Consider the following 24674-nt stretch of genomic DNA (forward strand, 5'->3'; position numbering starts at 1 on the left):
AAACTGGGTAAATCCTGATCAAAACTGAACTGAAACTCATTTCTCATATATTCCTAAATTCAAGTCCCTTGAACAATGATATTGTCTGTAGGGTACATAATCAGCACTTGCCACAAGCAACTCACAATTGATACAATTCCTGTGCTAGAGATTCATAATCTTTTCCCTGATCCAAAAATATATTTTGTTGATAACGTTTGTAAATTATAGCATATAATACGTATTGCAATATATGTATGCATATTATTCATTCAGGTCTGTATGTTAAATGGAGAACAGTAAACAATAATGCAGGGATCCGAAAAAACATGTTAAACAATTTTAAAAATCCCCATCCAGATGAAAATTGCATGTCTACTATTAGGGGTAAGTGTTCCAAACATGCAGTGACACTTTCTGGCAATGTGGAAATACTTATTGGAATCTTTGGGAGAATATCACACACCCCTAGTTTCCTTTATAAAGTTTTATGTAAATAAAAGTAACTGAGGGTGTTTTCTGACAGGGGCCCTACTGCTACCAAGCAAAAGACACTGTGCATCTATTCCATCTTTCCATCCTTAATAGGTTTTCTGCGGTAAGAAAAAAAGATGGAAGCAATAGTGGGTAAACATGGGAAGACGATGATCTATGGACATCCACACACCCCGTTAAAATTCCGTAAATGAATCATAGGGATTGCACAATAAAAGCTTTGTCTATAAGTACCTTGAGCCTACATACAAGGAACACTAGAGGAACTAACACTTGGTTTTTTCCCCAGGAAAGCTACAGCCTACTTACAAGTCCTTAAGATAAAACCCTTTGATTGAAAGTGATTGCTTTAATTTTCCTGCACCAACATGAGACCAGCTCCCATGATTCTAAAATGATCAATGCTACTGCATTTAGACTGCTTTACAGACATCACATTGCCAAACTGCTCATTTCATGGCTTGTTTCAGATTATTACTTCTATCAACTCGCAGCTTGATTCTCATTAGGGAGTATTTGCCTGAGCCTAAGCAGCAATAATTTGTGGTGACTCATTCCATGCTGATTTAGTTTCAACCTTTCTCAACATTTCCATCTGCGAGATGACAGGAATTACCATGTAAATAACACCATCAACTCACTCACTCCTAAGGGGGTTGGACTCGATGGCCTTTATAGGCTCCTTCCAACTCTACTATTCTATGATTCTATGATAAGCCTAACCCTCAAAACGGTTAGGCCTTGACTCACTTTCACAGTGCACTACACCTTCAGAGGTAAGTGCGGATGGCCAACAATATTCCGTTTTTCTGAAAAATATCAAGTTTTTTACCCATAAGATGGCCAAGTGTCCTACATTACTGTTCTCTGCTTTGGAGAGCTGACAGAAAACAGTCCCCTATTTGATGGAGTCTTCTACTTCATAGGCTGTCTGCTCTCTGTTTGCTTTAAAATCAAAGAACCATAAGGAGTTCTCAATGATGTGTCAAAGGATTGGACTAGATAACCTTCAAGGACCCTTCTAACTGTATCATTTTATATGGATGGTATTGGATGCCAGTTGGATACTTGTAACGTAGAATGGTAATTAAGTAGCACGATAGCTTCAGTTGCATAGATGCCATGCCTCTCTTCCAGTGAGCAGGCAAATCTGGGACTTAGGCCCTTCCACTGCCAGCTATCCAGCCCCAAGACAGTGTGAAGCCAGAACTAACCACCATACTATATTCATATTGCCTAAATAATGCATCTAATTTACCAACATTTTGGAGCTTGAGTGAACAGAGAAAGCTCTTAACAAAACTTGTTAAACTGAAAAACTTTTGTTTTTGTTACTTGAATCAAATTATAACCAACATCTGCTGCCATTTACATGGAAATTGTGGCAGCTACATAGTTGTGAGTCCACACAAACAGTTATTTCATATAAGTGTAGCCCAGTTGTCTGCCTGATGATGGCTGTAGGTGCTTGTGTGGTGACAATGTGGGGACTACTGAGTTATGAACTATTCCAAGGAGCAAGTTCACCTATGTATCTGCATAGGGACTGCAACCTCATAACATTACTTGTACATGTGAAAACTGCCCTTAGAGGTCCAATACCATCATAAATGGATTTCCGATTTCACAACAAATTAAATGGGGCTATTCGCATCTAATGGCAGTCCATAGGGTAAATAAATTGTGGCCCATTGGGGACAAGCAGAAAAGAGTGGGTGTGCTACCAACAGCAGTCCCACTTCTGCTTGTATTCAACGATCCACAATCGGTTCCTTCATAGGTTGTGGAGTGTGATGTCCAAACCTGAACTGATGGGTTGTTTAGCCATTAACCAGCAATTAATCCATGGTTTACTGTTTGGTTCGGATATCATGCTCCACAATCTACGAAGAAGCCGATCATGGATTGTGGAGTAAAAGCAGAAGTGGTGGTCATGCACTAGGCAAGGTGCTTGCTCTCTCCTGCTTGTGGATGACAACCCGTGGGTTGTTTAACCCATGGGCTGTCATTATGTGAGAACTATGTTAGAACTTCTAAGTTAAGGGAGTTTACCTTTTCAGCTCAACGTCACTATGGTCATGCATGAGTTTTTTTTTAAAAAAACGAAAAGTAACACAGATTTCTGGAAGGGGGCACAGTAGACCACGGAACATAGAGACTGAAATACCCAAAATATATAGGCCCTCTTCATACAACACACTAAACCATGATGGTTAAGCATTTGAGTTAAATATTATGGCTTAGCTCAAATGCTTAAACATTTGTGTGACCCATTCCTAACCATGGTTTAAATACATTCACTAACCTTTTAAGATGTTTTTAGAATATTTTTAGGATGTTTTTAACAATGTATATTATGTTTTAATTCAGTTTTATGTATTTTATTGTTTATTGTTGTCCCCTGCCTTGATCAGAATGGAGAGGTGAGTTGTTGTTGTTGTTGTTGTTGTTGTTGTTTTATTATTATTATTATTATTATTATTATTATTATTATTATTATTGGCCTAACCATGGTTGAGCATGTTGTCTGAACAGGCCCATTGAAAGATGTTGCTATAAAGGTCCTAACTTATAATCAACGATCCAGTTGTCCCATATCCATTTGGGTACACACGACGGAAGTTCTTCAAGGCTGTGAAAAGAACATTGCTACACAAATTCCTATAATTGGATGTCATAGAGAGGCATTAGTTCCATGATAGAGCATTGCTCTATATGCATACAGTCTCAAGTTCATACTTGAGACTGTATGCATATACAGCAATGCTCTATCAAGGAACTAATGCCTCTCTCTAAGGTATAGGTTTCCTGTAAAATGGGAGATGACAATGAGAGTAGGACCAAGAAGAACTAAGGATGGGAGAACCAGTGATTTTTGAGCTTACCTAAATTCTCTAAAAATCACTTTGAAGCTCAATTTGGCTGGCGTGCCCCCATTTTTGTTTTCGGATGGCTTTTCATTTTGTTCGAATGGGAAAAAAAATATTTTTGAAAGGGAAAAGTACACATTTTTCAAAAGGCCACACTTTTCTTTCATTGACTAAAGAGTGAAAATATGTATATGTATATTTGCAAAATGAGCATTTCAAAGTGGTCATTTTAAATATATACACATTTCCCAAACAGAATTGTAAATTTAGGAAATTTGTGAACATTTCTCAAAAAAAGTGCTCCTGCTCATGTTCGCAAATATGACAGGTTCACGTGATTTGCGAACAGAAATGAAATTGTCGTACATCCCTAGGAAGAACAAGGCAAACATTAGGTGCAATACCAACAGGGGCTAGAAGATTGACTTTTTATATTGCGTAGTACCCTGCCCAGCATGCCCCACAGCCAAAGTATCTACATAAAGGAACAGGGAAAGGGATTATTTATTTATTTATTTATTACATTTTTATACCGCCCAATAGCCGAAGCTCTCTGGGTGGTTCACAAAAATTAAAACCATAATAAAACAACCAACATGTTAAAAGCACAATTACAAAATACAGTATAAAAAGCACAACCAGGATAAAACCATGCAGCAAAATTGATATAAGATTAAAATACAGAGTTAGAACAGTAAAATTTAAGTTAAATTTTAAGTTAAAATTAAGTGTTAAAATACTGAGAGAATAAAATGTTTTTCAGTATAAAAAGAAAGCAAAGGAACATCCTGTATCTAAAAGATTAAGAACCACTGGGTCAACCTATTTCAACTTTAAAGAGGAGGCATTGAATAAGTAAGTTTTAGTCTACATGTTTATATAAAAACTACATGATCACAATAAGATAGATCCCTGCTGCACTGCAGTTTGAATGACCATACAGAATAGTCAGGGATTAGAGAACTCATTTTGTTATATTTTTCTACTTTTAGAGGGCTTCACATAATCCTCAGTTGCTTTACATTTTATTGGTCTAATTCTCACTCTACTCTCTAAATTAGTTTTTTAAAAAAGAGAGATTACGAGTTTGAACTTTTGCTGAGGGCAGATGCTTCCTTAGGACTGTTCCCAATAGAGTGCCAATATTGCACACAGACGTTATGTAAGCAGGGAAGATCAAAATCCACCTACAGCACCACCATCTACACAATTTTGCAGTGTAAATTGAGAATACCCCCAATGGATCTGAACTTGCAGATATCCCCTCAGCTAAGGGGTGCAAGCTTAAAACTTCTCTCAGCTACAAAGACTTCAGCAAATCTTTCCTAAAGTACTTGGTAATCAAATCTTGTGACCTAAAAGTCCTTTCGCTAGATTTTATCTTTTCAGAAATGTTTGTGACTGATAATTCAGTACTGGGGGGGGGCACCTTGCAAAAGGCTAGAAAACCAGCTTTCGTTACTGTTCAGCAACAAGCCTATACAATGCTGTTTCTCTAAGCAGAAAAACAGAACCTGAATGAAGTTTAAAGAGAAGCTGGATGTGTCATATACAGCAAACTGGAGATACAATTTTGAGAGCTGAGAAAAACATGCACACTTGCATGCAAAATTCACACACAAATTTTGGCCAGCACAAATAGAACAAAACTTTATTCTTAAAACAATTAAATTGGAATTCCTCTGTACAGCTCTGTTCACAGAGTTAGTATGCAATTTTGGTAGCTTGGCTGAGATGGAGCATTTTTGATTTTTTGCCAATTCCCTAAGAATGGCAGCATTTATATAAAAGTTTCCAAAGAATGCCAGCTTGATACCACTCAAACCAATTAATGACTTTATTCATCTCTTATTTTAAATGTGAACTACTGAGAAACTCAAATGTAGTCCCCAGACCAGAGGCCTGATCCATTACCAGAAGGCCCAGTGCTGCCTGCCAAGACAAGTGACTAGTTAGTAACATGTCTTATGGTTATTTTGCCCCTCCTCAAGAAAGCCAGCAGCTGCACCAGCCACATTCAGAAAGTAGTTGCTCAGCACCCACTTAAGGGGCAACTTCACCATCTGTCTGATGGATGGGCTAGCCCTATTGAACCATCTGCTTTCATCCAGTGAAGAACTAGCAGATATGCTTAGCTCAGCCTCTGTTACACTTTTCTCTGTATCACATATGTTGTGAAAACATGACTTTTCTCTTTAAAATACACTTAGCGGAGGGACAACATTTTCACGGTCAGCACGTGTGAATTTTAAAGGGAAAAGTTGCAGTGTGTGTGTGTGTGCCTTTTCCTAATGGAGGTGATACACATTCATCATGTTGTTTCTGTACCCAAATGCAAAATGTCTTGTATGAATCAGCCCCCTTTTACATCACAGTCCTTCAAGAAACAAGACAAAAAGCACTTGCAATCTATTTCAACCTCAGCAAAAAAGCACTATCTACTGACGAATGTCCCTGTAATTCCTTATTGCTGCACTTCTCTATTTCCTCAGTGCTATTATTTAATTCAATAGATAAAAATCCTTCAAGCCCAAATAATCACTGAATAAAAGCCTTCAAAACCAAAGGGCCCTACGAGAGTCAAAGCAACATCTTATTCGGTAGCAAGTTAGCAACAAAGATGTTGCTATGGGCAGGGGAACCAAGCAGAAGGGGTTGCCAGAGGGAGCTTGGGAAGCAAGCGCTTGACATCAGATTTTACAGTTTGATTACTAAGGGATATAAATAGCAGCAATTGACTTGCCACTTTGTCTTTTTATGGATTGTGGCTGGTGACACTGTTTTGCCCCAGATCAGAGGGCATTTACCACAAAGGACAAATTGAATGCAAACATGGCTACATCGATAGCTCTAAATATAAAAACAATAGAGAGGTAATTAAAGCAGTATCTACAAATCGTCATCCTCATCATCTGATTCAGCTGACCATCACTTTTGTTCAAAAGCTTCCATGCATGCTATACGTTATAATAAACTGAAATGGCTTGTTCGCAGTTAGAGGATGTTTCAGACTCCTTTTCTGAATTTTCATATTTAATTTTTTTTTAAAGTCCTTAACCGCTTTTTGTTACATAACCCTGGTTCTTACGCTACTGGAGACAGGAGTTCCAATGTGGCAAAGGCAGGCTTCATACATGCCTAATTGCATGGAGGCCTCATTTATACAATTATCTCTCGCACACACACACTTTTTAAAGTGGTGGACTTAAAACCAATGTATTTAAAAATGTTTCTCTAGATGTTTAATAATGTTTAGGTATTGTATTACTGCAATATTCCCAACTTCTATGCCATAAATCTTTATTAGTCAATGTATGACTAATACAACAAGCATCTTTACTCAGAACTAAGTCCCATTGTTTTCACTGGAACTTACTTTCTAGTAAGTGGGTTCAAGATCCTAAATGGAATAATAATTTGAAAGAGGAAATTCCACATGAGATCTGGCATTTCTTATTTGTTAAAGGAGAGGCAGACAAATTATGGCCTTCCAGATGTTTTAGCCTACCATCCCCTTCAATCTGGCCAACATAGCCATAGGCAAAACCATTCAGCTAATGGTAAAGTTGTAGGCAAAACCATCTGGAGGGCAACAAGTTAAAGAGTGTTAGTTTTCAGTAGTGGAATATTAGCATTACAATGATATTTATCACGCTGTAAACTCTGATATAACACACATAACAGTAAATGCTGGTGCTATGCAGTTTTTTTAATGGTGGTTCTGACAGAGCTAGTGTCCAGAAAAATAGTCACAGCTGTAATCTATCAGGTTTTTAGAAATGAAATTAATTCTAAAGTGCATAAACCTGTGCTTATAAGCATTGGCAAGCACTATATTGACATTTTCAAATATTGAAAAAGAAGAATAAGTACAAAAATAAGTTTGGAATTCTTTAAATTTTAATTAGGTATACTGTGCATCAAAATAATCTGCATAGTTCTGATCTGTAATGGAGATTTAAGGGCCTGTTTATTGTATATTAGGAGACCTCTTCATATTAACATCGATGATAAATTTTGGAAAGCTTAAATTTAGGAGATTATTCAATTCATCTCTATTTGCAATAATTATGTTCTTTTTTATGTAAAAATAAAACCAAGGTATGAATTGGGCCAATTATATGTCAATTTCTGCCCATAAAAAGAAATGGCGTCTTTCAAACATTTGTTGTCATTTAATGACATATTCCAACTTGCTTACCTATGACAAGGTTTAAATAGACATCCATATATAAATTCAAACTCAAATAGAGGACCGTTTTGTTTTTATTAAAAGCCACCTTTTACCTATTTTCATTTCTTCTAATTAGCAATTTATTTATTTTTATTACCAAAGAAAATAAGTGTGGGTGGGTGGGTGTAGGGAATTTCATCAGATTCACTCATCTGTTTTTAGATATTGCAGGACTTTGTTTCTTATAACAAAACACTTGAGAGGCATCTAACCAACTCCCTTACTCAACTGTGTGAACCCGATGATTCCACAAAGCTGGAAAACAGCATGTTCATTTGTCTATCAGTATTTTTATACATGGTTTACATATAACTATATATAAAACCTGGGGCAAGTCAGGCCATTAGCAGCAGCACCATGGAAAGCTCCAGGTGAGCCACTTGGCCCAACTAAATCTAGGCCAACTGCAGCCTTTTGTGCCTCCAAGGAGAGATCCCCTGTCCAGGATCTGCCTCTTCTTTGAAGGGTGGGAGAGCTTAACAGGGCAGGGCTTTATTATTATTATTATTATTATTATTATTATTATTATTATTATTTATTTATTTATTTATTTATTTATTTATATAGCACCATCAATGTACATGGTGCTGTACAGAGTAAAACAGTAAATAGCAAGACCCTGCCGCATGGGCTTACAATCTAATAAAATCATAGTAAAACAATAAGGAGGGGAAGAGAATGCAAACAGGTACAGGGTAGGGTAAGCAGGCACAGGGTAGGGAAAAACTAACAGTAGAAAGTAACAGTAGAAGTCTGCACAACATCAAGTTTTAAAAGCTTTAGGAAAAAGAAAAGTTTTTAGTTGAGCTTTAAAAGCTGTGGTTGAACTTGTAGTTCTCAAATGTTCTGGAAGAACGTTCCAGGCGTAAGGGGCAGCAGACGAAAATGGACGAAGCCGAGCAAGGGAAGTAGAGGCCCTTGGGCAGGCGAGAAACTTGGGACCTAGCATTCCTCCTCCTCTTAGACATTTTCCTCCAGGTTTACTGCCAGAACTAACAGGCTGACATGGGGATGCAGTCCCTGGTGTGATGGGGGTTGCAGCTCCAGTGTACAGATTTCAGCACTCCCAATTTAGCAGTCTCTGGCTCAAAGGTGTGTCATTATGCTGGGGCCTGGATTATTTTTCAGCATGTCTGCCTCTTGAGCCATTGGTCCAGCGGATCAGGCCAGCCTGTTCTGCTTGGAGCCCAGGCCTCTGCTCAGGGTGGGGATCTTGACAATCATTTACTTGATCAATACTTTGTCAAGGTACAGTAGAGGTGAAAAAGTGGGTACAGAAATCTTCAGGATATATGTACACCAGAGTTGTAGTCTTCGCAGCCCCTTGGGCCATGTGATGTCTGACATGGTTCCTCATCTCATTTGCTTTTTGATTCTAACATTTACATGTCACCATTGTGTAATAGAATCTATTCACAAAGAAGAAAGAACTATTCCATATTTCCCAAGCACACACAATCATTTTCCCAGTAAAGCGAGAAGATAGCTTCATACATACAAATGCATGCTAGGCACAATATGCCCAAAAAGGAGAGATTATTTTAGCACAGCAGCATCGTGCATTTCCTTCCTAAAATAGCAAGAGCTTTTTATAATATCTTGGTGCTTAATTGAGTCCACAATCCTTATATCTCATTTGAATGTTCCTTACGAAGTTTACTGCAATGGATTATGTATAAAAATGCTGCAATTACAGCTGCTCATTGCCATTTATGTCATGTGTTAGAAAATCCTTAGCCAGAGCACGTGGGCAAATCAAAAAATGACATGGCAAAAAGCCCAACTATAGAGCACTGTAAACTAGGCCAGCTATTTGTTCACTGCCTGCTGTCACCAAGATCATTGGTAAAAGCCGCACGGAATAGATGCATTGAACAGAAATGCTTCAGATTGTATAAAGCAACTGAATCTGTGGAGATGTTTACTACCTATACACAGGAAAGTAAACTGCTTCAGACATACAATGGGAAGTCGCTTTGACTGACAATTGCAGCCCACTCAAGCTGGAGTATTTTCAGTTAAGGTTTAGGTCTTTGCCCTCTTATAAAAGCTTTTTTAACACATGTCCTGATATTCAGCAGGCCACAAAGGAACAAGGTTCCTATTGCTAGCTGGTAGGAAAAGATATCGCAATTATGTGCCATTTTCCAAGTTGACCTCAGGGAAATCAAATTGGATGTGCAGATCTGACCTGCGGCACCACAACAATTTACCTAGGAGATAAGGTCTGGTTTATGAAACCGGTAGGCCCAATCCAAGCTATTCAGCTGCTTAAGCAACACCCAAGATATTTTCATGCCATTCCACGGATAATGACAGCCAACAAAACTGGCATCTGAATCTTTCTTCAACAGAGTTAGTGGGACAATGTCCTCCACTACACTTCAGGCAGCAGGTTAGTGTAGGGTGCAGGGCAGACTGCTTGGCTCACACATCTGTGTAATCCACTTTGCCATTGCTTCCTGGCCCCACTCAGGAAGTGGGGGCCTAATTGCACAGCCCGTCCCGCAACTGAGTAGCTATGTGGTAGCCAATAACACTGCTTATTATGGCAAGCTGATCGTATGCAGCTGCCCATCAATTAGGGTCTCTGACTTAAACCACACCACAAGAAATCCACATACATGGCCCATTTATTTATTATTAAATGTATATGCCACCTTTCACCCCCAAAAAGGCACTCAAGGCTAATAGTAAAATTCCACTAAAAACAGAAATACAATGACAACATAAAAACAGATTATAAACACCACGTTAATAAAAAGAAATAACCATGTAGAACCCCTTTCAGCAGCAACTCAGCTTAAATGCCGAAGGTCTGTTGGAATAAACAGCAGAAAGACAACAGAGAAAGAACCAGCACTTTGAATTGTGTCTTCAAACAGACTACAGAAGCTGCTGAAGCAATGAAGTTAGATGCTCCCTGTAACTGGTGCTGGTCAAGAGAGAGGTTTCTGAACATTTTTCAAAAGCAGACCCATGCAGAACATGTTACAATAGTCCATACAGGCTCCTAGGCTACCAAGCTGACCATCCCTGCCCTAAACCAGCTTTAGTTCAACTACTTAGACCCATAGGGAGGAACCATGCTTTGCATGCAAAGGGCCCCAGGTCAATCCCTAGCATTTCCCATTAAAAAGATCACATAGCAAGTGATGGGGAGAATGTTCTGACCCCAGAGATCTGCACTGATTTGGAATACCGTATTTCTTCGATTGCAAGACGCCATCGATTGTAAGACGCACACTAATTTCAGTACCACCAACAGGAAAAAAAACCTTAAGACACACCCATGATTCTAAGACGCACCCCATTTTTAGAGATGTTTATATGGGGGGGGGAAGTGTGTCTTAGAATCAAAGAAATAGGGCTTCCTAATAGTTTGCAATCCTATTTCATCAGCGTCAACTTTCTGGTAACCTTACAAAAAGAAAAGTCTCTCCAGGATTGCAAACATCTACTGGACAAGATACCACAACCACCACTATTTATTAAACATACCAAGCAGAAAATATTATAGAATTTTCTCCTGTTTTAAGGATACAGCTAGTTTCCCCATCAGTGACAGAATGCAGAGATCTTTCTTTTGCATTCTAAAGTTCACTTTTTTGAACTTGCAGAGGCAAACACCAACTAATTTCAACAACTGCTATTACTCTAGGTCCGCCATTTGAAAGGTACTACATAAACTGAAAGAAATAAACCTCCTCTAAATTTCGAAGGGTACTAGTATAGGTATACAAAAAAAGGTGACAAGTTTCTTGCAGAGAGCACAGCTTTTATATTGTATTTTTTATATATTATGGTTTTATACTGTTGTTTTATACTTTGAATGGTTTTAATTTTTGTGAACCGCCCAGAGAGCTCCGGCTATTGGGCGGTGTAGAAATGTAATAAATAAATAAATAAATAAATAAATAAATAAAGGAAAATCCTCTTCTTTCACAGTTATAATGAGTCAATGACTGGAGTAAAACAGGAAAACTAAGAGAAGGCCTGTGTGATTTTATATAAGAATTCTAAAGTTTCATCATTACAAAAGCTAGCAAGAAACTAGAAAGAGCTTTTTTAAATGCAGTACATAAGGGTTAGAGGCATATTTGGGAAGATCAAAGGATTTTTATGTGAGAAAGGGCTTTAACTAATTTTATATAGAGGAGATGCCCCCCTCCCCCAACACAGGCAATCACACCTGCCAGGATTAAGTTTGAGTAAGTTTGCTGATCATTTCCATTCAATTATTTTTGTTTAGGGAATGGGCAATTGATTAAGGGGGCAATCTTCTGCATATTTAGATAGGAAAAAAGGCCTACATATCCCAGCATTCCCCAGCTCGCTATGTAGGATTCTTTTCCTCTCTAAACATGCATAGGATTGCACCCAAAGTAAGTGATTCTCAAACATCTGATAGTTATGGGACATGTTTTTCCTGCGCTAAAACTACGTCTCTTTGCATAAGGAACACCTGAATCACCCAGTCGCAGTCAACACAGAACCCCTCCCAAAGAAAATAGAATGGGCTGGCCTATGCAGTGGCTGATTGGAAGGAAATAAGGCCACAGCAAATTAATCATGCAGAGATTCAGCAGGTAGCCTCCTGTGTGGATGAAGATCTCTTTTATTCCATTTATTTCTTGCAATTCACTAGCACTTCTCTCATGGCATACTATGGGAATTTCTGGCCAAAACCCAGTTTTCTTCCAAACTTCAGTGCTGTGAATCTGCAAGGCCATAGGTTATGTGAGGGCTGTTTAACCCTCACATAAGCCAAGCATAACACAATAACCCCCATGTGAGGAACGCATACTCAAAATGCACCCGCACATGGTGCAGCCTCACCGCGGGTTAAATAACTCATGGTGGGCTTTTTTGTTGCGTGAATAGCCCCATAGAATAAAGCAATCCCCACAAGAATTAGTCTAGAGTCACATACTGCAGGTTCCATAACCAAAACACTAAACAGAAATTAGCTATAAACCACCAGTTAACTGGATTGTATGGATTTTGGTTGCGTTAAAAGACCTTTTCATCCATACACAATTGTCTGGTTCCAAAGTAAACTACTTGCACATAGGTTCCATTGAAATCAATGTGAAATGTTAGTCACAGCTAAAAGAAATCTAATTGATTTCAATGGGAGCTAAATTCAACTTAGTTCGAATCCAATCCAGTTTTCATTGTAAAGATAGCAGTTTCCGCAGAACCTGCTCCTATAAACAAACAAAACTTTGAATAAACCATCTAAAGTTGATCTCTGTTGCATGTCTTCTACAGTATATATTATTTATTTATTTATTTATAATATTTATATACCGCTCCTCATTGAAAAAATTTCGGAGCGGTGTACAAGGTAAAATGAAAATAAAAACAGAATAAAACAGTTAAAACAAAATTTAAAAAGAAGCAAAAAACAACAACACAGAAATCCAAGGCTGCATGTTAAAGAAAGGCTTCTTGGAATAAAGATGTTTTCAGGAGGCGCCGAAAGGAGTGCAAGGTCGGAGCCTGCCTGACCTCCAGAGGCAGGGAATTCCACAGGAGGGGTGCCACCACGCTGAAGGCTCTTCCCCTGGTGGATTCCAATCGGAGGATGGATCTAGGTGGAACCACCAGGAGCAGGCCCTCGGATGACCTCAGTGACCGGGCAGGTTGGTAAGGGAGAAGGCGCTCTCTCAGGTATTATTATTATTATTATCCTTCAATTAGGGTCAGCCCTACCATTAGGCAGATTGAAGCACTTGCCTTGGGCAGCATATGCTGAGAGATGGCAGCAAGGTACTGTCTGAATCCCACCCCAATGTAGCAGCCTTGGGCCCCAGGCAGTATCATTGTGGGGATAGGAGAGGGCAGCCACTGTACTTGCTGGCATTTCTCCACCCAGTGAAGACCCAGCTGTAAAAGGAGTGGGGTGTGTGTGGAAGTGTCAATGCCACAAACTGTCCCTGCAGCCTGCTGCCAAGCACCCTGTAAGCACATAGTCAAGCTCCATTGCAGTGGGTTCGAGAGAGAGTTTAGGGAAAGGAGAGCACAACTCGTACAGGTGCCCAGCCCAGTGCCTCAGCTTCAGGCCATTCAAATACTTTGAAAAACAAAACAATGCAGGGCTGGAGCATCAGTCTTGCCATCCCGCAATCAGGTCAGTTCTCAGGGGGTGCTTTGGGGAGCCCCAGAGGACACCTTGCTGAGGGGGCTGTCAAACCTGATGCCAGGCCTGGAACTTTGCTGGACAGATGCAAAAGAGGACAGAGAACCTGCCCCTATAATAGTCGTGTAGAAGAGGGGATGTCAGCAGGTGTGACAAGCTATAGCTGCAACCCAAACCTTGGAATCAGTGATTGGCCTTGTGCAAATATTTGTTTCTTTTCTTTGAGCAAGACAAGAAATGTAATGAACTTGTATAATACAAACACATAAATAAAACTTATTTATATAAGTAATCAACTGAGGCCAGCACAGCCTACTGGACAGTGTCTTCAGCTTCACTCTGCCAGATCTGGATTTGCCATGAACTCATGGGACGGCCTTGGCCAAATCATTTTTTTTTTTTCATGAAGGGTCCCTCTTTATAAAATGAGACTATACTGACCTGTGTGATCTTTTGAAGGTGAAATAAATGCCCATTGAGATTGTAAAGCACTTTGCACATCAAACAGTCAATACAAACAATTAATTATCATGATTAGCAATACGTTCTATGGATCCAGTAGTGATACACACAAACCACACAGTGTCTCTGCTGGACTTTGTACCCATAACTCATTTATCGTTTACATCATACCATATCAGTTGCCTAGTGAGTACTTTGAGTATGCCCCAGTGAGGAAAGTTCTAAAACAATACTACAGAAATATCAATCCATTCATTTCCACTGAAATCCCAAAACTCACACGCATCAGTATTTACAGAGTTTAGGATCTCAGTCTGAATATAAGAAAGATAGAAAGGGCATGTTATCACCTTGATCTGAGATACTTACTTTTCAAACATGAGGTAACAGATGCCACTCACCTCTAAAAACATTGGGGAAGGCGTCAGTAGAAGCTGATATCCCTGAGGACTTTCTCAAGTGATTGAAAGGCACTCTTTCTCCTTCAAAACCATCTCGACTCCGTCTGTACTCCAAGAAATCTGCAGAGCCCGACTTTTGAGCTATTTCTCCTCTATGACCCGAAATCTCATCTGTCCAGTCCGCTGATCGGCTATATGAACCAGCCAAACTGGTCGACCTCTGCTTCTTGGTTGGTGCGCTCTCTTTCCGCCGGGAGGACTCACGCCTCCGTTTAAAGAGTGGGCTCTGAGAGGGGGATAGACAAGGTGAGTGGTTTGGAGAACTCAGCTGCCTAGTGGTGGTTTTGATGTAGCATGGGTTGATGAGAGGGTAGGGCTTAAAACATTTGGAACTATGCACAGGACTGCTTGAGACATCCTCTGAAGAAAGGGCACCATTTTTCATTTCTGCAGAAAACCCATTATCCAATGCCTCTCTGCTGGCTGACAGACCCCATTTCCTTTCTTTGGCTCCAACAACCTGATCAGGGCCTGCATCTGCAATATCCTCCTCTCTTTCTGAACCTGCAGATTCAATAGCTATTACTTCAGTTTCTGAATCTCCAGCTGGGGATGGAAAATTAAACACAGAACTGCCTAACAGAGTCCCATTTTCTGTCACTGCAGCATTTAAGGGGAATAAATCCTTCCGTTCCCCAGGAGGCTGTTCTTGCTCCTCTCGCAACTGCCTATGTTCTTCTTGTGTATCAAACACACTGCTGCAGGAATACCCCATTCCATTTGTCGCTTCTTTTGCTTCACTTTCGGTATCACGGGCAGGGATATATTTGGTAATTTCCGATTTAGCCGAGACAGGCAATTCAGTATCTGGACTGCTGTCTTTGTCGCTGCTCAGTGAAAGAAACCTTTCAAAATCTAAGGGGGTTGCTTGGGAATTAGCCATGTGTAGGTCCATTGTTTTGGTGCCATGCTGCTCAGTTCCAATGTTAATTGCCCCCTGCTGCTGCTGCAGTTGCAGTCTAATAGCCTGCTGGATATCAGAAAGCAAATCCTCTTGTTCTGTGGCTGAATGGAAACTGTATATATCCGTATCCGAGCCGGAGCTGGTCCTTTGTCCGTCCTGCGGCTCAGCAGCAGCTGGGCGAGTTTCATTTGTATTTTCAAAATGTTCCACATCTGTGTCCGAGAGACCTCCTTCATCCGCAGAAATGCTTATATCAGGAGTTTTGGTGAGAATCGAATGAGCGCTGTCTAGCTCCCCTGTTTGCGAGGCCTGGCTGTCTAAAACATCCTCTCTCGAGCTGCTGTTTCCATCCTTAGCCTTGGAGAGGTTTTTCCTGATCCGTAGATTGGAAAACACGGATGCCCTGGACTCCGACTTGCCTTTCTTCTTGCCAGAGTCGCTCCCTTTGCCATGCCTCCCCAGCCCCTTTTTGCTCCCTGCTCCCTTCTTTGTGCCTTCTGCATCCCTGGGCCCAGAAGCATCCTCGCCTCCTTCATGTACATCACCTGCATTCCTCTTCAGCTTCCCATCTTGGTTCCCCATGTTGCTCAGCAGCCGTGCAACGTCAGGAATCAAGCCATGCTGCTCGGCTTCATTCGGCTGGCCTGGCAGCAAGGACCTCCAGAGTAATCCAGGTTTGTTTTGAAGCGGTAGTGATGCAAGTGGAGCAAAGGCTTGCTCCGACTGTCGCCCAGCTGCTCGAGCTGCCTTTTTGCATAATGTACTGCCAGCACAGAGCTCCTTTGGGACATGCTCAGTAGAGCACTGAGAGATGCAGACAGCTCCTTCCAATGGTAGCTCGTGGCACCGTTGCCTTTTCAGACTGAGCCTGCTGCACTCCCGGCTCTCTTTGGTAGATGTGAATAATAATTCCTTGACAACAGGAACTTTTTTATCCACCGACTGAATCCCCTCCATTGTGAGCTCTGGGAAGATCAGTTTGTCATTGAGTGTCTTAAGTTTCAGGACTTCAGTTTAAGTTCCTGGAATTGTGTATTGGGGAGAGGTGGGGAAGAGAAAAAGAGAAGGGAGAAAATTAAATCTCAAGTTACATAATAACTTTCTGGATGTTCACAAAACAAACCAACAGTCCTTAATCCTTGAAAACAAAAATATTCTGCTGCTTTAATAATAATTCTTTCACTAAAACATATATTATCTCAGCTAATTCTAGCGTAGATGTACATTCTAGTGTACCTATACACAAGAATCATGTATATAGTATTTTCATAACTCAGATAAACAGTTCTATTTTTTTTTAAAAAAAAATCGCAGACACAGTTCTAATTCTTTAATTGTAAAAACAGCAAACATACATACACACAACAATTCCATGCAGTAAGTGTAAAAGTTTAATTATTTTACAGATCGTTTAGTATATTGGTGTAAATGACCATTCAGAAATAAGCCATTTGTATTCCAAGGAGGTATAAATAATGGTAAACCTCAAAGGGATAAAGTTCATCAATATTCAGCACACATTCATTGTTTCCTCTTATTTTTTTTTTATTTTTTTTAAAAAATGACACCAACCATCACCAGGAACGTGTAAGTTTAAACTAAGCTCTGCATCATGTTACTTCTACATGTTTTTTTAAAAAAACTTCTAACAAACTGTATGGCTTATTAAGTAAAATTATTTCTACTTCTGGTAGTGTATTTGTGCATATTAATCCTGACTGCAACACACACACATACACACCAGCCTTAGTGCCTTATGACTATGGGATTACAATGTCTTAAATTAATTTATGCAAAACAGAAGTAGAGCGTGTGGCCTGCCATTGTAAGTCAAACCCAAACTCCATCTGTTCCATCACCCTGGCTCTGAATGCAACCTATACAAACCAGATGTGTGATTATGAGAAAGTCCCCAGACAATTAGGGGGCATACAGAAAGAGGTTTTTAAAAAAACAAATGTCCCACTGAGTTGAGCATGTCTTACTTACAAGCTGATGCCCACAATTACTTGGGTGTAATACCCATTGAACTCAATGGGGATACTGCTGAGTAAACATACATTCAATAGGACCGTAATAATAGGGATTATACACAGTCCTTATATGTCATCTCACACAAACATTTTACATGAAGTATTTAAGCTTTTAAATATTTACGCTTCCGTAAGGTATACTTCCATAAGTTATCCCTTTTAACAATCATGAAGAGAAATCTGCATTGGAGTGTCCAGATCGAAGCTGTTCTAAAACCACCTTTTCAAAAGCAGCCCCACTGAAATGCAATGACAGTATTCTGAAGCTAATCTAGCTCTTGAAATTTCCCTGGACGAAGCCTGCCTAAGGCAGTGAAAAAGACCACCATCCCTCCCACCTCCCTTGCAAACTAAAAGGAATGTTCCCCTCTTTGCAACAGGTTTATTTGGTGGTCTGGTATATGACCTGAAGCTGTAGCTTCAAATAGGGTGACCATATATGGAAAGGAGGACAGAGCTCCTGTATCTTTCACAGTTGCATAGAAAAGCGAATTTCAGCAGGTGTGATCTGTATGCAGTTCAGCACCTGGTGAAACTCCCTCTTCATCACAACAGTTAAAGTGCAGGAGCCCTGCCCTCTTTTGTATCTGGTCATTCTTTTGTTAACAAAACAGAAAATGACTTCAGTCCTCCAGTCATGCAGAGTTCATTTTTGAGAGATGTATTGTCTTAAAATTTGTTTATATATCTTAACTTTGGCCCTGGACAAGTATATGTTCTGCTCTGTTCTTAAGAAATGCTATTTTGGCGAGAGGAAGGACTAATGAAAGTAATGCCAGGTAAGCAGGACAGGGACCTATTCAAGCTAGGATGTTTATTGTATATGGACCCATGCATGTTACCCACATTTAGGACTATTTAGCATCCTCGCTTTCCCTCTTGGGATTAATTAAAACCAGTAGTTTCAACTGCTTAAATGAAGTTGCATAACTGAAAAACAATGACCCAGGAAAATACATCTGAGTCCAGTACAGAACTAATACTGTTCAGTGCTGCTATTAAAAAAATATATGGAAGGAACCGCTTCCTGCCCCCATGAAACTTTCTTGCTGTTACTGACTAAGCATGCTCCTAAAGTGCAATATCAACATGACACAAGGGAAGATGTTTGGAACAAGTTACCAACTTTTGTGTTTTGTAAAAGAGTAGTAGTGTGTAAATACTATGCAGAACAGCCTGCTTTTTATTGCATGATCTATTAAAGGGGTCAGCTAGGATCAGAGCATGACTGGTCTTGGGTTTTGTTAGGGAGGTGCTGTTGCTAGTAGTATACTGTCATTCTTTAGCAGGAAAAGAAATGCCCTGTTAGTAGCAACTGATACAGTTTTTCACTGAAAGGAAAAAAAAAGTATCTGGCAATTTGAGTGGAAGGAGTTGACAGGGCCAGTCAGCAACAAGGGCTGTTTATTGGCCCTTTTGGCTAGGAGAAAGTTGGACTCTTGACAAAATTCAAATCAAGTATGTGCAGTGTTTGGAGGAGGGGGCTAAACCACAGTGGGGGAGGAGGGCAAGGCACCAAGCTCTTCTGGTACCAACCATATATGGCACTCCTATGGTCTTCATGGTTTCCTTCTTGCCTCATTGGGCTCATCTACACGAAGCAGGAGTTTCCACTATGAAAGTGGTATATAAAAGGCAGGAGCCACACTGTTACCAATAGTAGTACTGAAGTTCATTGCAGCATTTACACTACTGCTTTATAGTGGAACCGAAGTGCACTGACAACTGTTGGGGCCCATGACACATCTATACCAAGCAGGAAATAGCACTGTGGCAGTGGTATGAAAGTGGTATGTCATAGGTCCCAACAGTTGTCAGTGCACTTCAATACCGCTATAAAGCAGTAGTGTGGCTCCTGCCTTTTATATACTGCTTTCATAGTGGAATATCCTGCTTGGTGTAGATGAGCCCTTAGTCTCTAATGAGAACATAACATGTCTTTCAGCATAAAATTGAGGGGGGAAAGCATCTTAACTTTCTCCCCTTTTTGTTACAGAAGTTAAAATATGGGTCTGGGCTTTCCACAGGAACAGCTGTAAGTACCCATCCTGTAATGTGCACCAGAGACATGGTTTCCAAAGATATAAAGGCTGCAACATATGTTGTAAACTGCAAGGTACCGCCTCACATTTTCACATCATCATAGATTATTTCAACATCACACTACTATGCACAGGAATTGTTATACTGGCTGTTATATGTAGATGCTAGTGATTAACTGCAGTTTTAATGCTTACTTGAGAGTAATAATCAGGAAATCAATGAAACTTACTTCCAAGTTAAAAAAATGGTCATAAGTTGAAAGAGATCAGATCTTGTCAGGTTGTAAAGTTTAAAAAATAATATTAAAGACAACTATTCTTAAGGTTGTTGTTGTTGATGATGATGTTCGTGAAGAATCTCAAGCTAGTTTAACATTTGTAACTAGACTAAATATATATCTATATTAAAACCTAAAAGCAGAATATAAGTTTGGTGCAGAAACAAGATCATGTGCTGTAATTCTCTAATTTTAACCTTCATCACAAAATAGATAAACAGCATAAAAACAGAGACAAACTTACGTTTTTCTTGGAGTTTCTGAAACACACACATGTAAGTAAATGTACAAACATTTACTTCTAGACACATAGGTGGAAAGTCAAGTGATACACTCCCCATCCTTCTTCTCACCCCCATTTCTTTAGATTGATTGTACTGCTATTTTCTCAGCACATACAGAACAGGAAAGGGCCTAGGCATTTTCATTGCCTTCACCTGTAGAAAGTGATCTAGCATTTCCTGGAAGAAAGCCAAGGCTGAGCAGAGCAGAGCATGGAAAATCATTAGGGAAAGAGTAACCAAAACAACACTGGGAACTCTTTTGCTACCTATTGAATGCTTGAGCTGCCCTGGAGCTATGTTGGACTTACAAATTACTTCATGTGGGGACCAATCTTTTCTGGCAGATGGGTACATTTGGAAAGTTGAGGGAGCATTGTGGGCATTCTCACAAAGTGGCTGCCCTGGTCAGTTACCAAACAGCCATGTTCCTGAAGGCCATGCTGGCTGAGGAATGCTGGGAGTTGTAGGATTATTTTCTGTGTAAACATACATGGGATTGCACCCTAAATTGCTTAAGAAATTGAGTAGAAGCCAAGTTACCCACTTAACAGAAGGGGGCTGCCAGCTTCCCCCACCTTGAGGAGGTGGCCAAACAATCCTTCTCATGAAGCCTAGGCCATTCCTTTCCCCATATGCCCCAAACTGTTCTCTGGGATTTAGTGGCTGCTCTTATTAGAAGCCAAGATGGAAAGACATTATCACCCACCCTAGGGGATGGCAGGCAATAAAGGACCCATATAAATGGACATTACAGCATTCCCAATCCCTCCCCCATTAAGTCCTCTACAAAAAAGTTTACTGGAGGAGCTGCGGCTCAGTGGTAAGGCACATGCTTGGCAACTGGTAAAATAGGGGTGGGGGTAATGCTACAGATAGCACTCAGGCTTAGCCACAACCAAGCACATACCTATACACACATACAAAAGCAATGCTCCTGCACCCCATTATTGAGAGGGAAGAACTTGCAGGAGCTTCAGCACTCACTCAGACTTCATTTTCCTAGAAGGAGGGAACTGGAGATTTGTGGCCTCCAGTTACACTGGCCTCTAGACAAAGATCCATAACATTGCTTGTCCAATCAATCCCTGTGTCCTATCAGCAGTCTAACATCCTCCTACCCACCAGGCCTCGCTCAGCCCCTCCCCTGGGCCTATTAGAACAAAGGTTACCAAATCAGGAATCAAAGAATGTGGTGGTGGTGGGAGGAAATCCTCAATCTCCTTGTACTCAAAAACACTGAGTTGTAAGGGATCTCTGGAGGTAATTTAGACTGACCCCAAACACATCACATTCTAGAGGGGTGCATAAGAATAGCAACAGGGTTTAGCACCTGCCTTGCAGGATGCAGCAGGTCCCAGGCTCAAGCATCCCCCTCAATATGTAGGCATATAAAGATTAGGCATTCTAGATAAGGAATTAGAAACACACACACCCCTCCCAAATGTCAAGGTTAAATTGCACTTATGCAAATCTATGGTACGGCCACACTTGAAATACTATATATAATTCTGGTAACCACACTTGAAACCAAACAAAAACCAACTAAACAAACAAAAGGGCTATGGTAGATTTAGGAAAAGTGCAGAAAAGGACAACAAAAAGGATCAAGGGGATGGAGCAACTTCCTTATGAGAAAAACGGTTTCAACTCTTTGGGGCTTTTTAGGTTTGGAAGGAGGCGAGACATGACATGCACGGTGTGGAGAAAGTAAAGAGGGAGGCAATTTTCCCCTCTCCCATTAACAGGAGAATGCAATAGGGTCATCCCATGAAGCTAATTTTGGGAGTCAGGGCAGATAAAAGGAAGGACTTCTTAACACAGCATGTACTTAAAGTATGGAATTCACTTCTACAAGATGTAGTGATGAAAACCAGTTGTGGACGGCTGTAAAAGGGGACTGAACAAATTCCTGGAGAAGATGACTATCAGTGGCTTCTAGCCCTGTAGACAGCTGGTTGGCCAGAATGTGAGTAGAATACGGGACTGGATGACCACATTAAAGGTGTGGGTCAAAGGGGCATAAGCTTCAGAAAAAACAGACCCCAACACAGGCTTGGCACAGAGTCCGCCTCAGACGAGGGGGCAAGGGCAAGTGAATAGGCACAGCACCATCATTCCACGCAGTAGGTCCCTGAGCCAACTCTGACATTCTGCAATAAGGGTAAGAGATAGCAGAAGGCTATCGGGGATGTGGCGCCAAGACCAGACCAACATGGGGGCTGCGAGCTGGCCATGTCCGGGGAGGTGGATGTTAGTGGTGATGTGCCCTGGGGTGATAGAAAGGGTTTCACACTAGTGGTCCACGCCGTGGTGTGTCCTTGGCCCTACCATCCACCACCAGTACCCCTGGCATGTGGGCCAGGAGGGGGAATCGGTCAGAAGGCGGGCTGGCACATTACAGGATCCACACCCTGTGCTGCCACCAAGCCTATTCAAGTGAGTCAATAAAGTTGTGGCCAATGTATAACCGGGTTATGCCTGTGTGTCTAATTTGTCCTCATCCCTTTGCCAACCAGACCCAATAAGCGCTGCTCTCACAAGGCAGAGTCTGAGCCCCAAATGCCAAATCAATTAGTTGCCTCTACAAAGCATAACAAATACCAGTTTCATCAGAAGGCAAGTGTTGACACTCAAAGTAACACAGGCCAAACACTCACTCACAAACATACCCAAAACCAGGCAAAACACACACCAAAAATAAACAAACCAGCTTACGCACCATACACCCCCAAAAGCCAAGTACACACATACAGAGCCCAAGGGAAACACCTCCTTAGTTTCCTGCCATCTCTCTAGCCCCACCTCCACAATATCCTCCTCACCAGCACCACCCGTTTACTTTTTTCTTTTCATAGAATCATAGAATAGCAGAGTTGGAAGGGGCCTACAAGGCCATCTAGTCCAACCCCCTGGACATCTGGGTGTGCTTCAAAAAGAAGCCTGAGCGGCAGCCGCCATTTTTATTTACTAAGAATACTGTTGGGGCCCATGTGGGGCTCTGTGGCAGTCTTCAAAATACAGATAGTGCTGGAGGTCAATGCATTGCACTGCAGCATGTTGTTTATTTTTAACCAATAAGTTTAAAAACCTACAAAAATAAAGGAGGCAGGGAGGGTCAGGGACTCCAGCAAGTGTCTAGGAAGATGCCCAGTGGCAACACATTGGGGAACTCCAATGTAGTGGGGAAATATGGGAGATTGCTGAAAGGAACCTATAAAACAAACACCTTGAAGGGAACACAGTTTTTCGGGACGGTGTAAAAGCCGGAACGGAACGGAACAGGCCGGAACAGCCCCATTATATTAAAAAACCATACCAAAAACAGTGGCATGTGTTAGCAACACTTGAGAACAATATTTTAGGACTAAAACCATACCAATATTATATCACTATTAACCCCAAAACTCCCAAAACGACGCCCGGAACAGAATGGGATGGCCGGAACGGCCACTAGGGAACGAGCGATACCAACCAAACTCAACAGTCATGCATAACTAAATGGCAGGGATGCAATAAGCCACAAAAGTTGCCCCGAAACCACGTTCAGATACCCGTTCCGGGCAAAAACACGTATTGCGCAAAACGGGCCGTAACGGCAGCTTCCCAATGAGGAAAGTCAACCAAACTCACCAGAGGCACTTGACAAGGTGGGGCAAATATAGAAAGCTCCAAAAGTTGCCCCAAAACCACGTTCAGATACCCGTTCCGGGCAAAAACGCGTATTGTGCAAAAACGGCCGTAACGGCAGCTTCCCAATGAGATAAGTGAACCAAACTCACCAGATGCACTTGACAAGGTGGGGCAAATATAGAAAGCTCCAAAAGTTGCCCCAAAACCACGTTCAGATACCCGTTCCAGGCAAAAACGCGTATTGCGCAAAACGGCCGTAACGGCAGCTTCCCAATGAGATAAGTCAACCAAACTCACCAGATGCACTTGACTAGGTGGGGCAAATATAGAAAGCTCCAAAAGTTGCCCCAAAACCACGTTCAGATACCCGTTCCGGGCAAAAACGTGTATTGCGCAAAAACGGCCGTAACGGCAGCTTCCCAATGAGGAAAGTCAACCAAACTCACCAGATGCACATAACTAGGTGGGACAAATATAGAAAGCTCCAAAAGTTGCCCCGAAACCACGTTCAGACACCCGTTCCGGGCAAAAACGCGTATTGCGCAAAAACAGCCGTAACGGCAGCTTCCCAATGAGATAAGTGAACCAAACTCACCAGATGCACTTGACAAGGTGGGGCAAATATAGAAAGCTCCAAAAGTTGCCCCAAAACCACGTTCAGATACCCGTTCCAGGCAAAAACGCGTATTGCGCAAAAACGGCCGTAACGGCAGCTTCCCAATGAGATAAGTCAACCAAACTCACCAGATGCACTTGACTAGGTGGGGCAAATATAGAAAGCTCCAAAAGTTGCCCCAAAACCACGTTCAGATACCCGTTCCGGGCAAAAACGCGTATTGCGCAAAAACGGCCGTAAC

General features: G+C 41.1%; 1 protein-coding gene across 1 annotated transcript in view; it reads right to left on the bottom strand.

Moving 5' to 3' along the window:
- FMN2 (formin 2) overlaps positions 1-16507 on the bottom strand; it is a 177304-nt gene extending 160797 nt beyond the window's left edge. The window contains exon 1 of the mRNA XM_063124336.1: positions 14587-16507. Coding sequence (XP_062980406.1) covers positions 14587-16507 — 1921 coding nt within the window. The remainder of the gene's footprint in view (positions 1-14586) is intronic.
- Between the last annotated feature and the right edge of the window lie 8167 nt (positions 16508-24674).

The sequence above is a fragment of the Elgaria multicarinata genome, chromosome 4 (assembly GCF_023053635.1).
Source record: "Elgaria multicarinata webbii isolate HBS135686 ecotype San Diego chromosome 4, rElgMul1.1.pri, whole genome shotgun sequence".
Classification (NCBI taxonomy): Eukaryota; Metazoa; Chordata; class Lepidosauria; order Squamata; family Anguidae; genus Elgaria; species Elgaria multicarinata.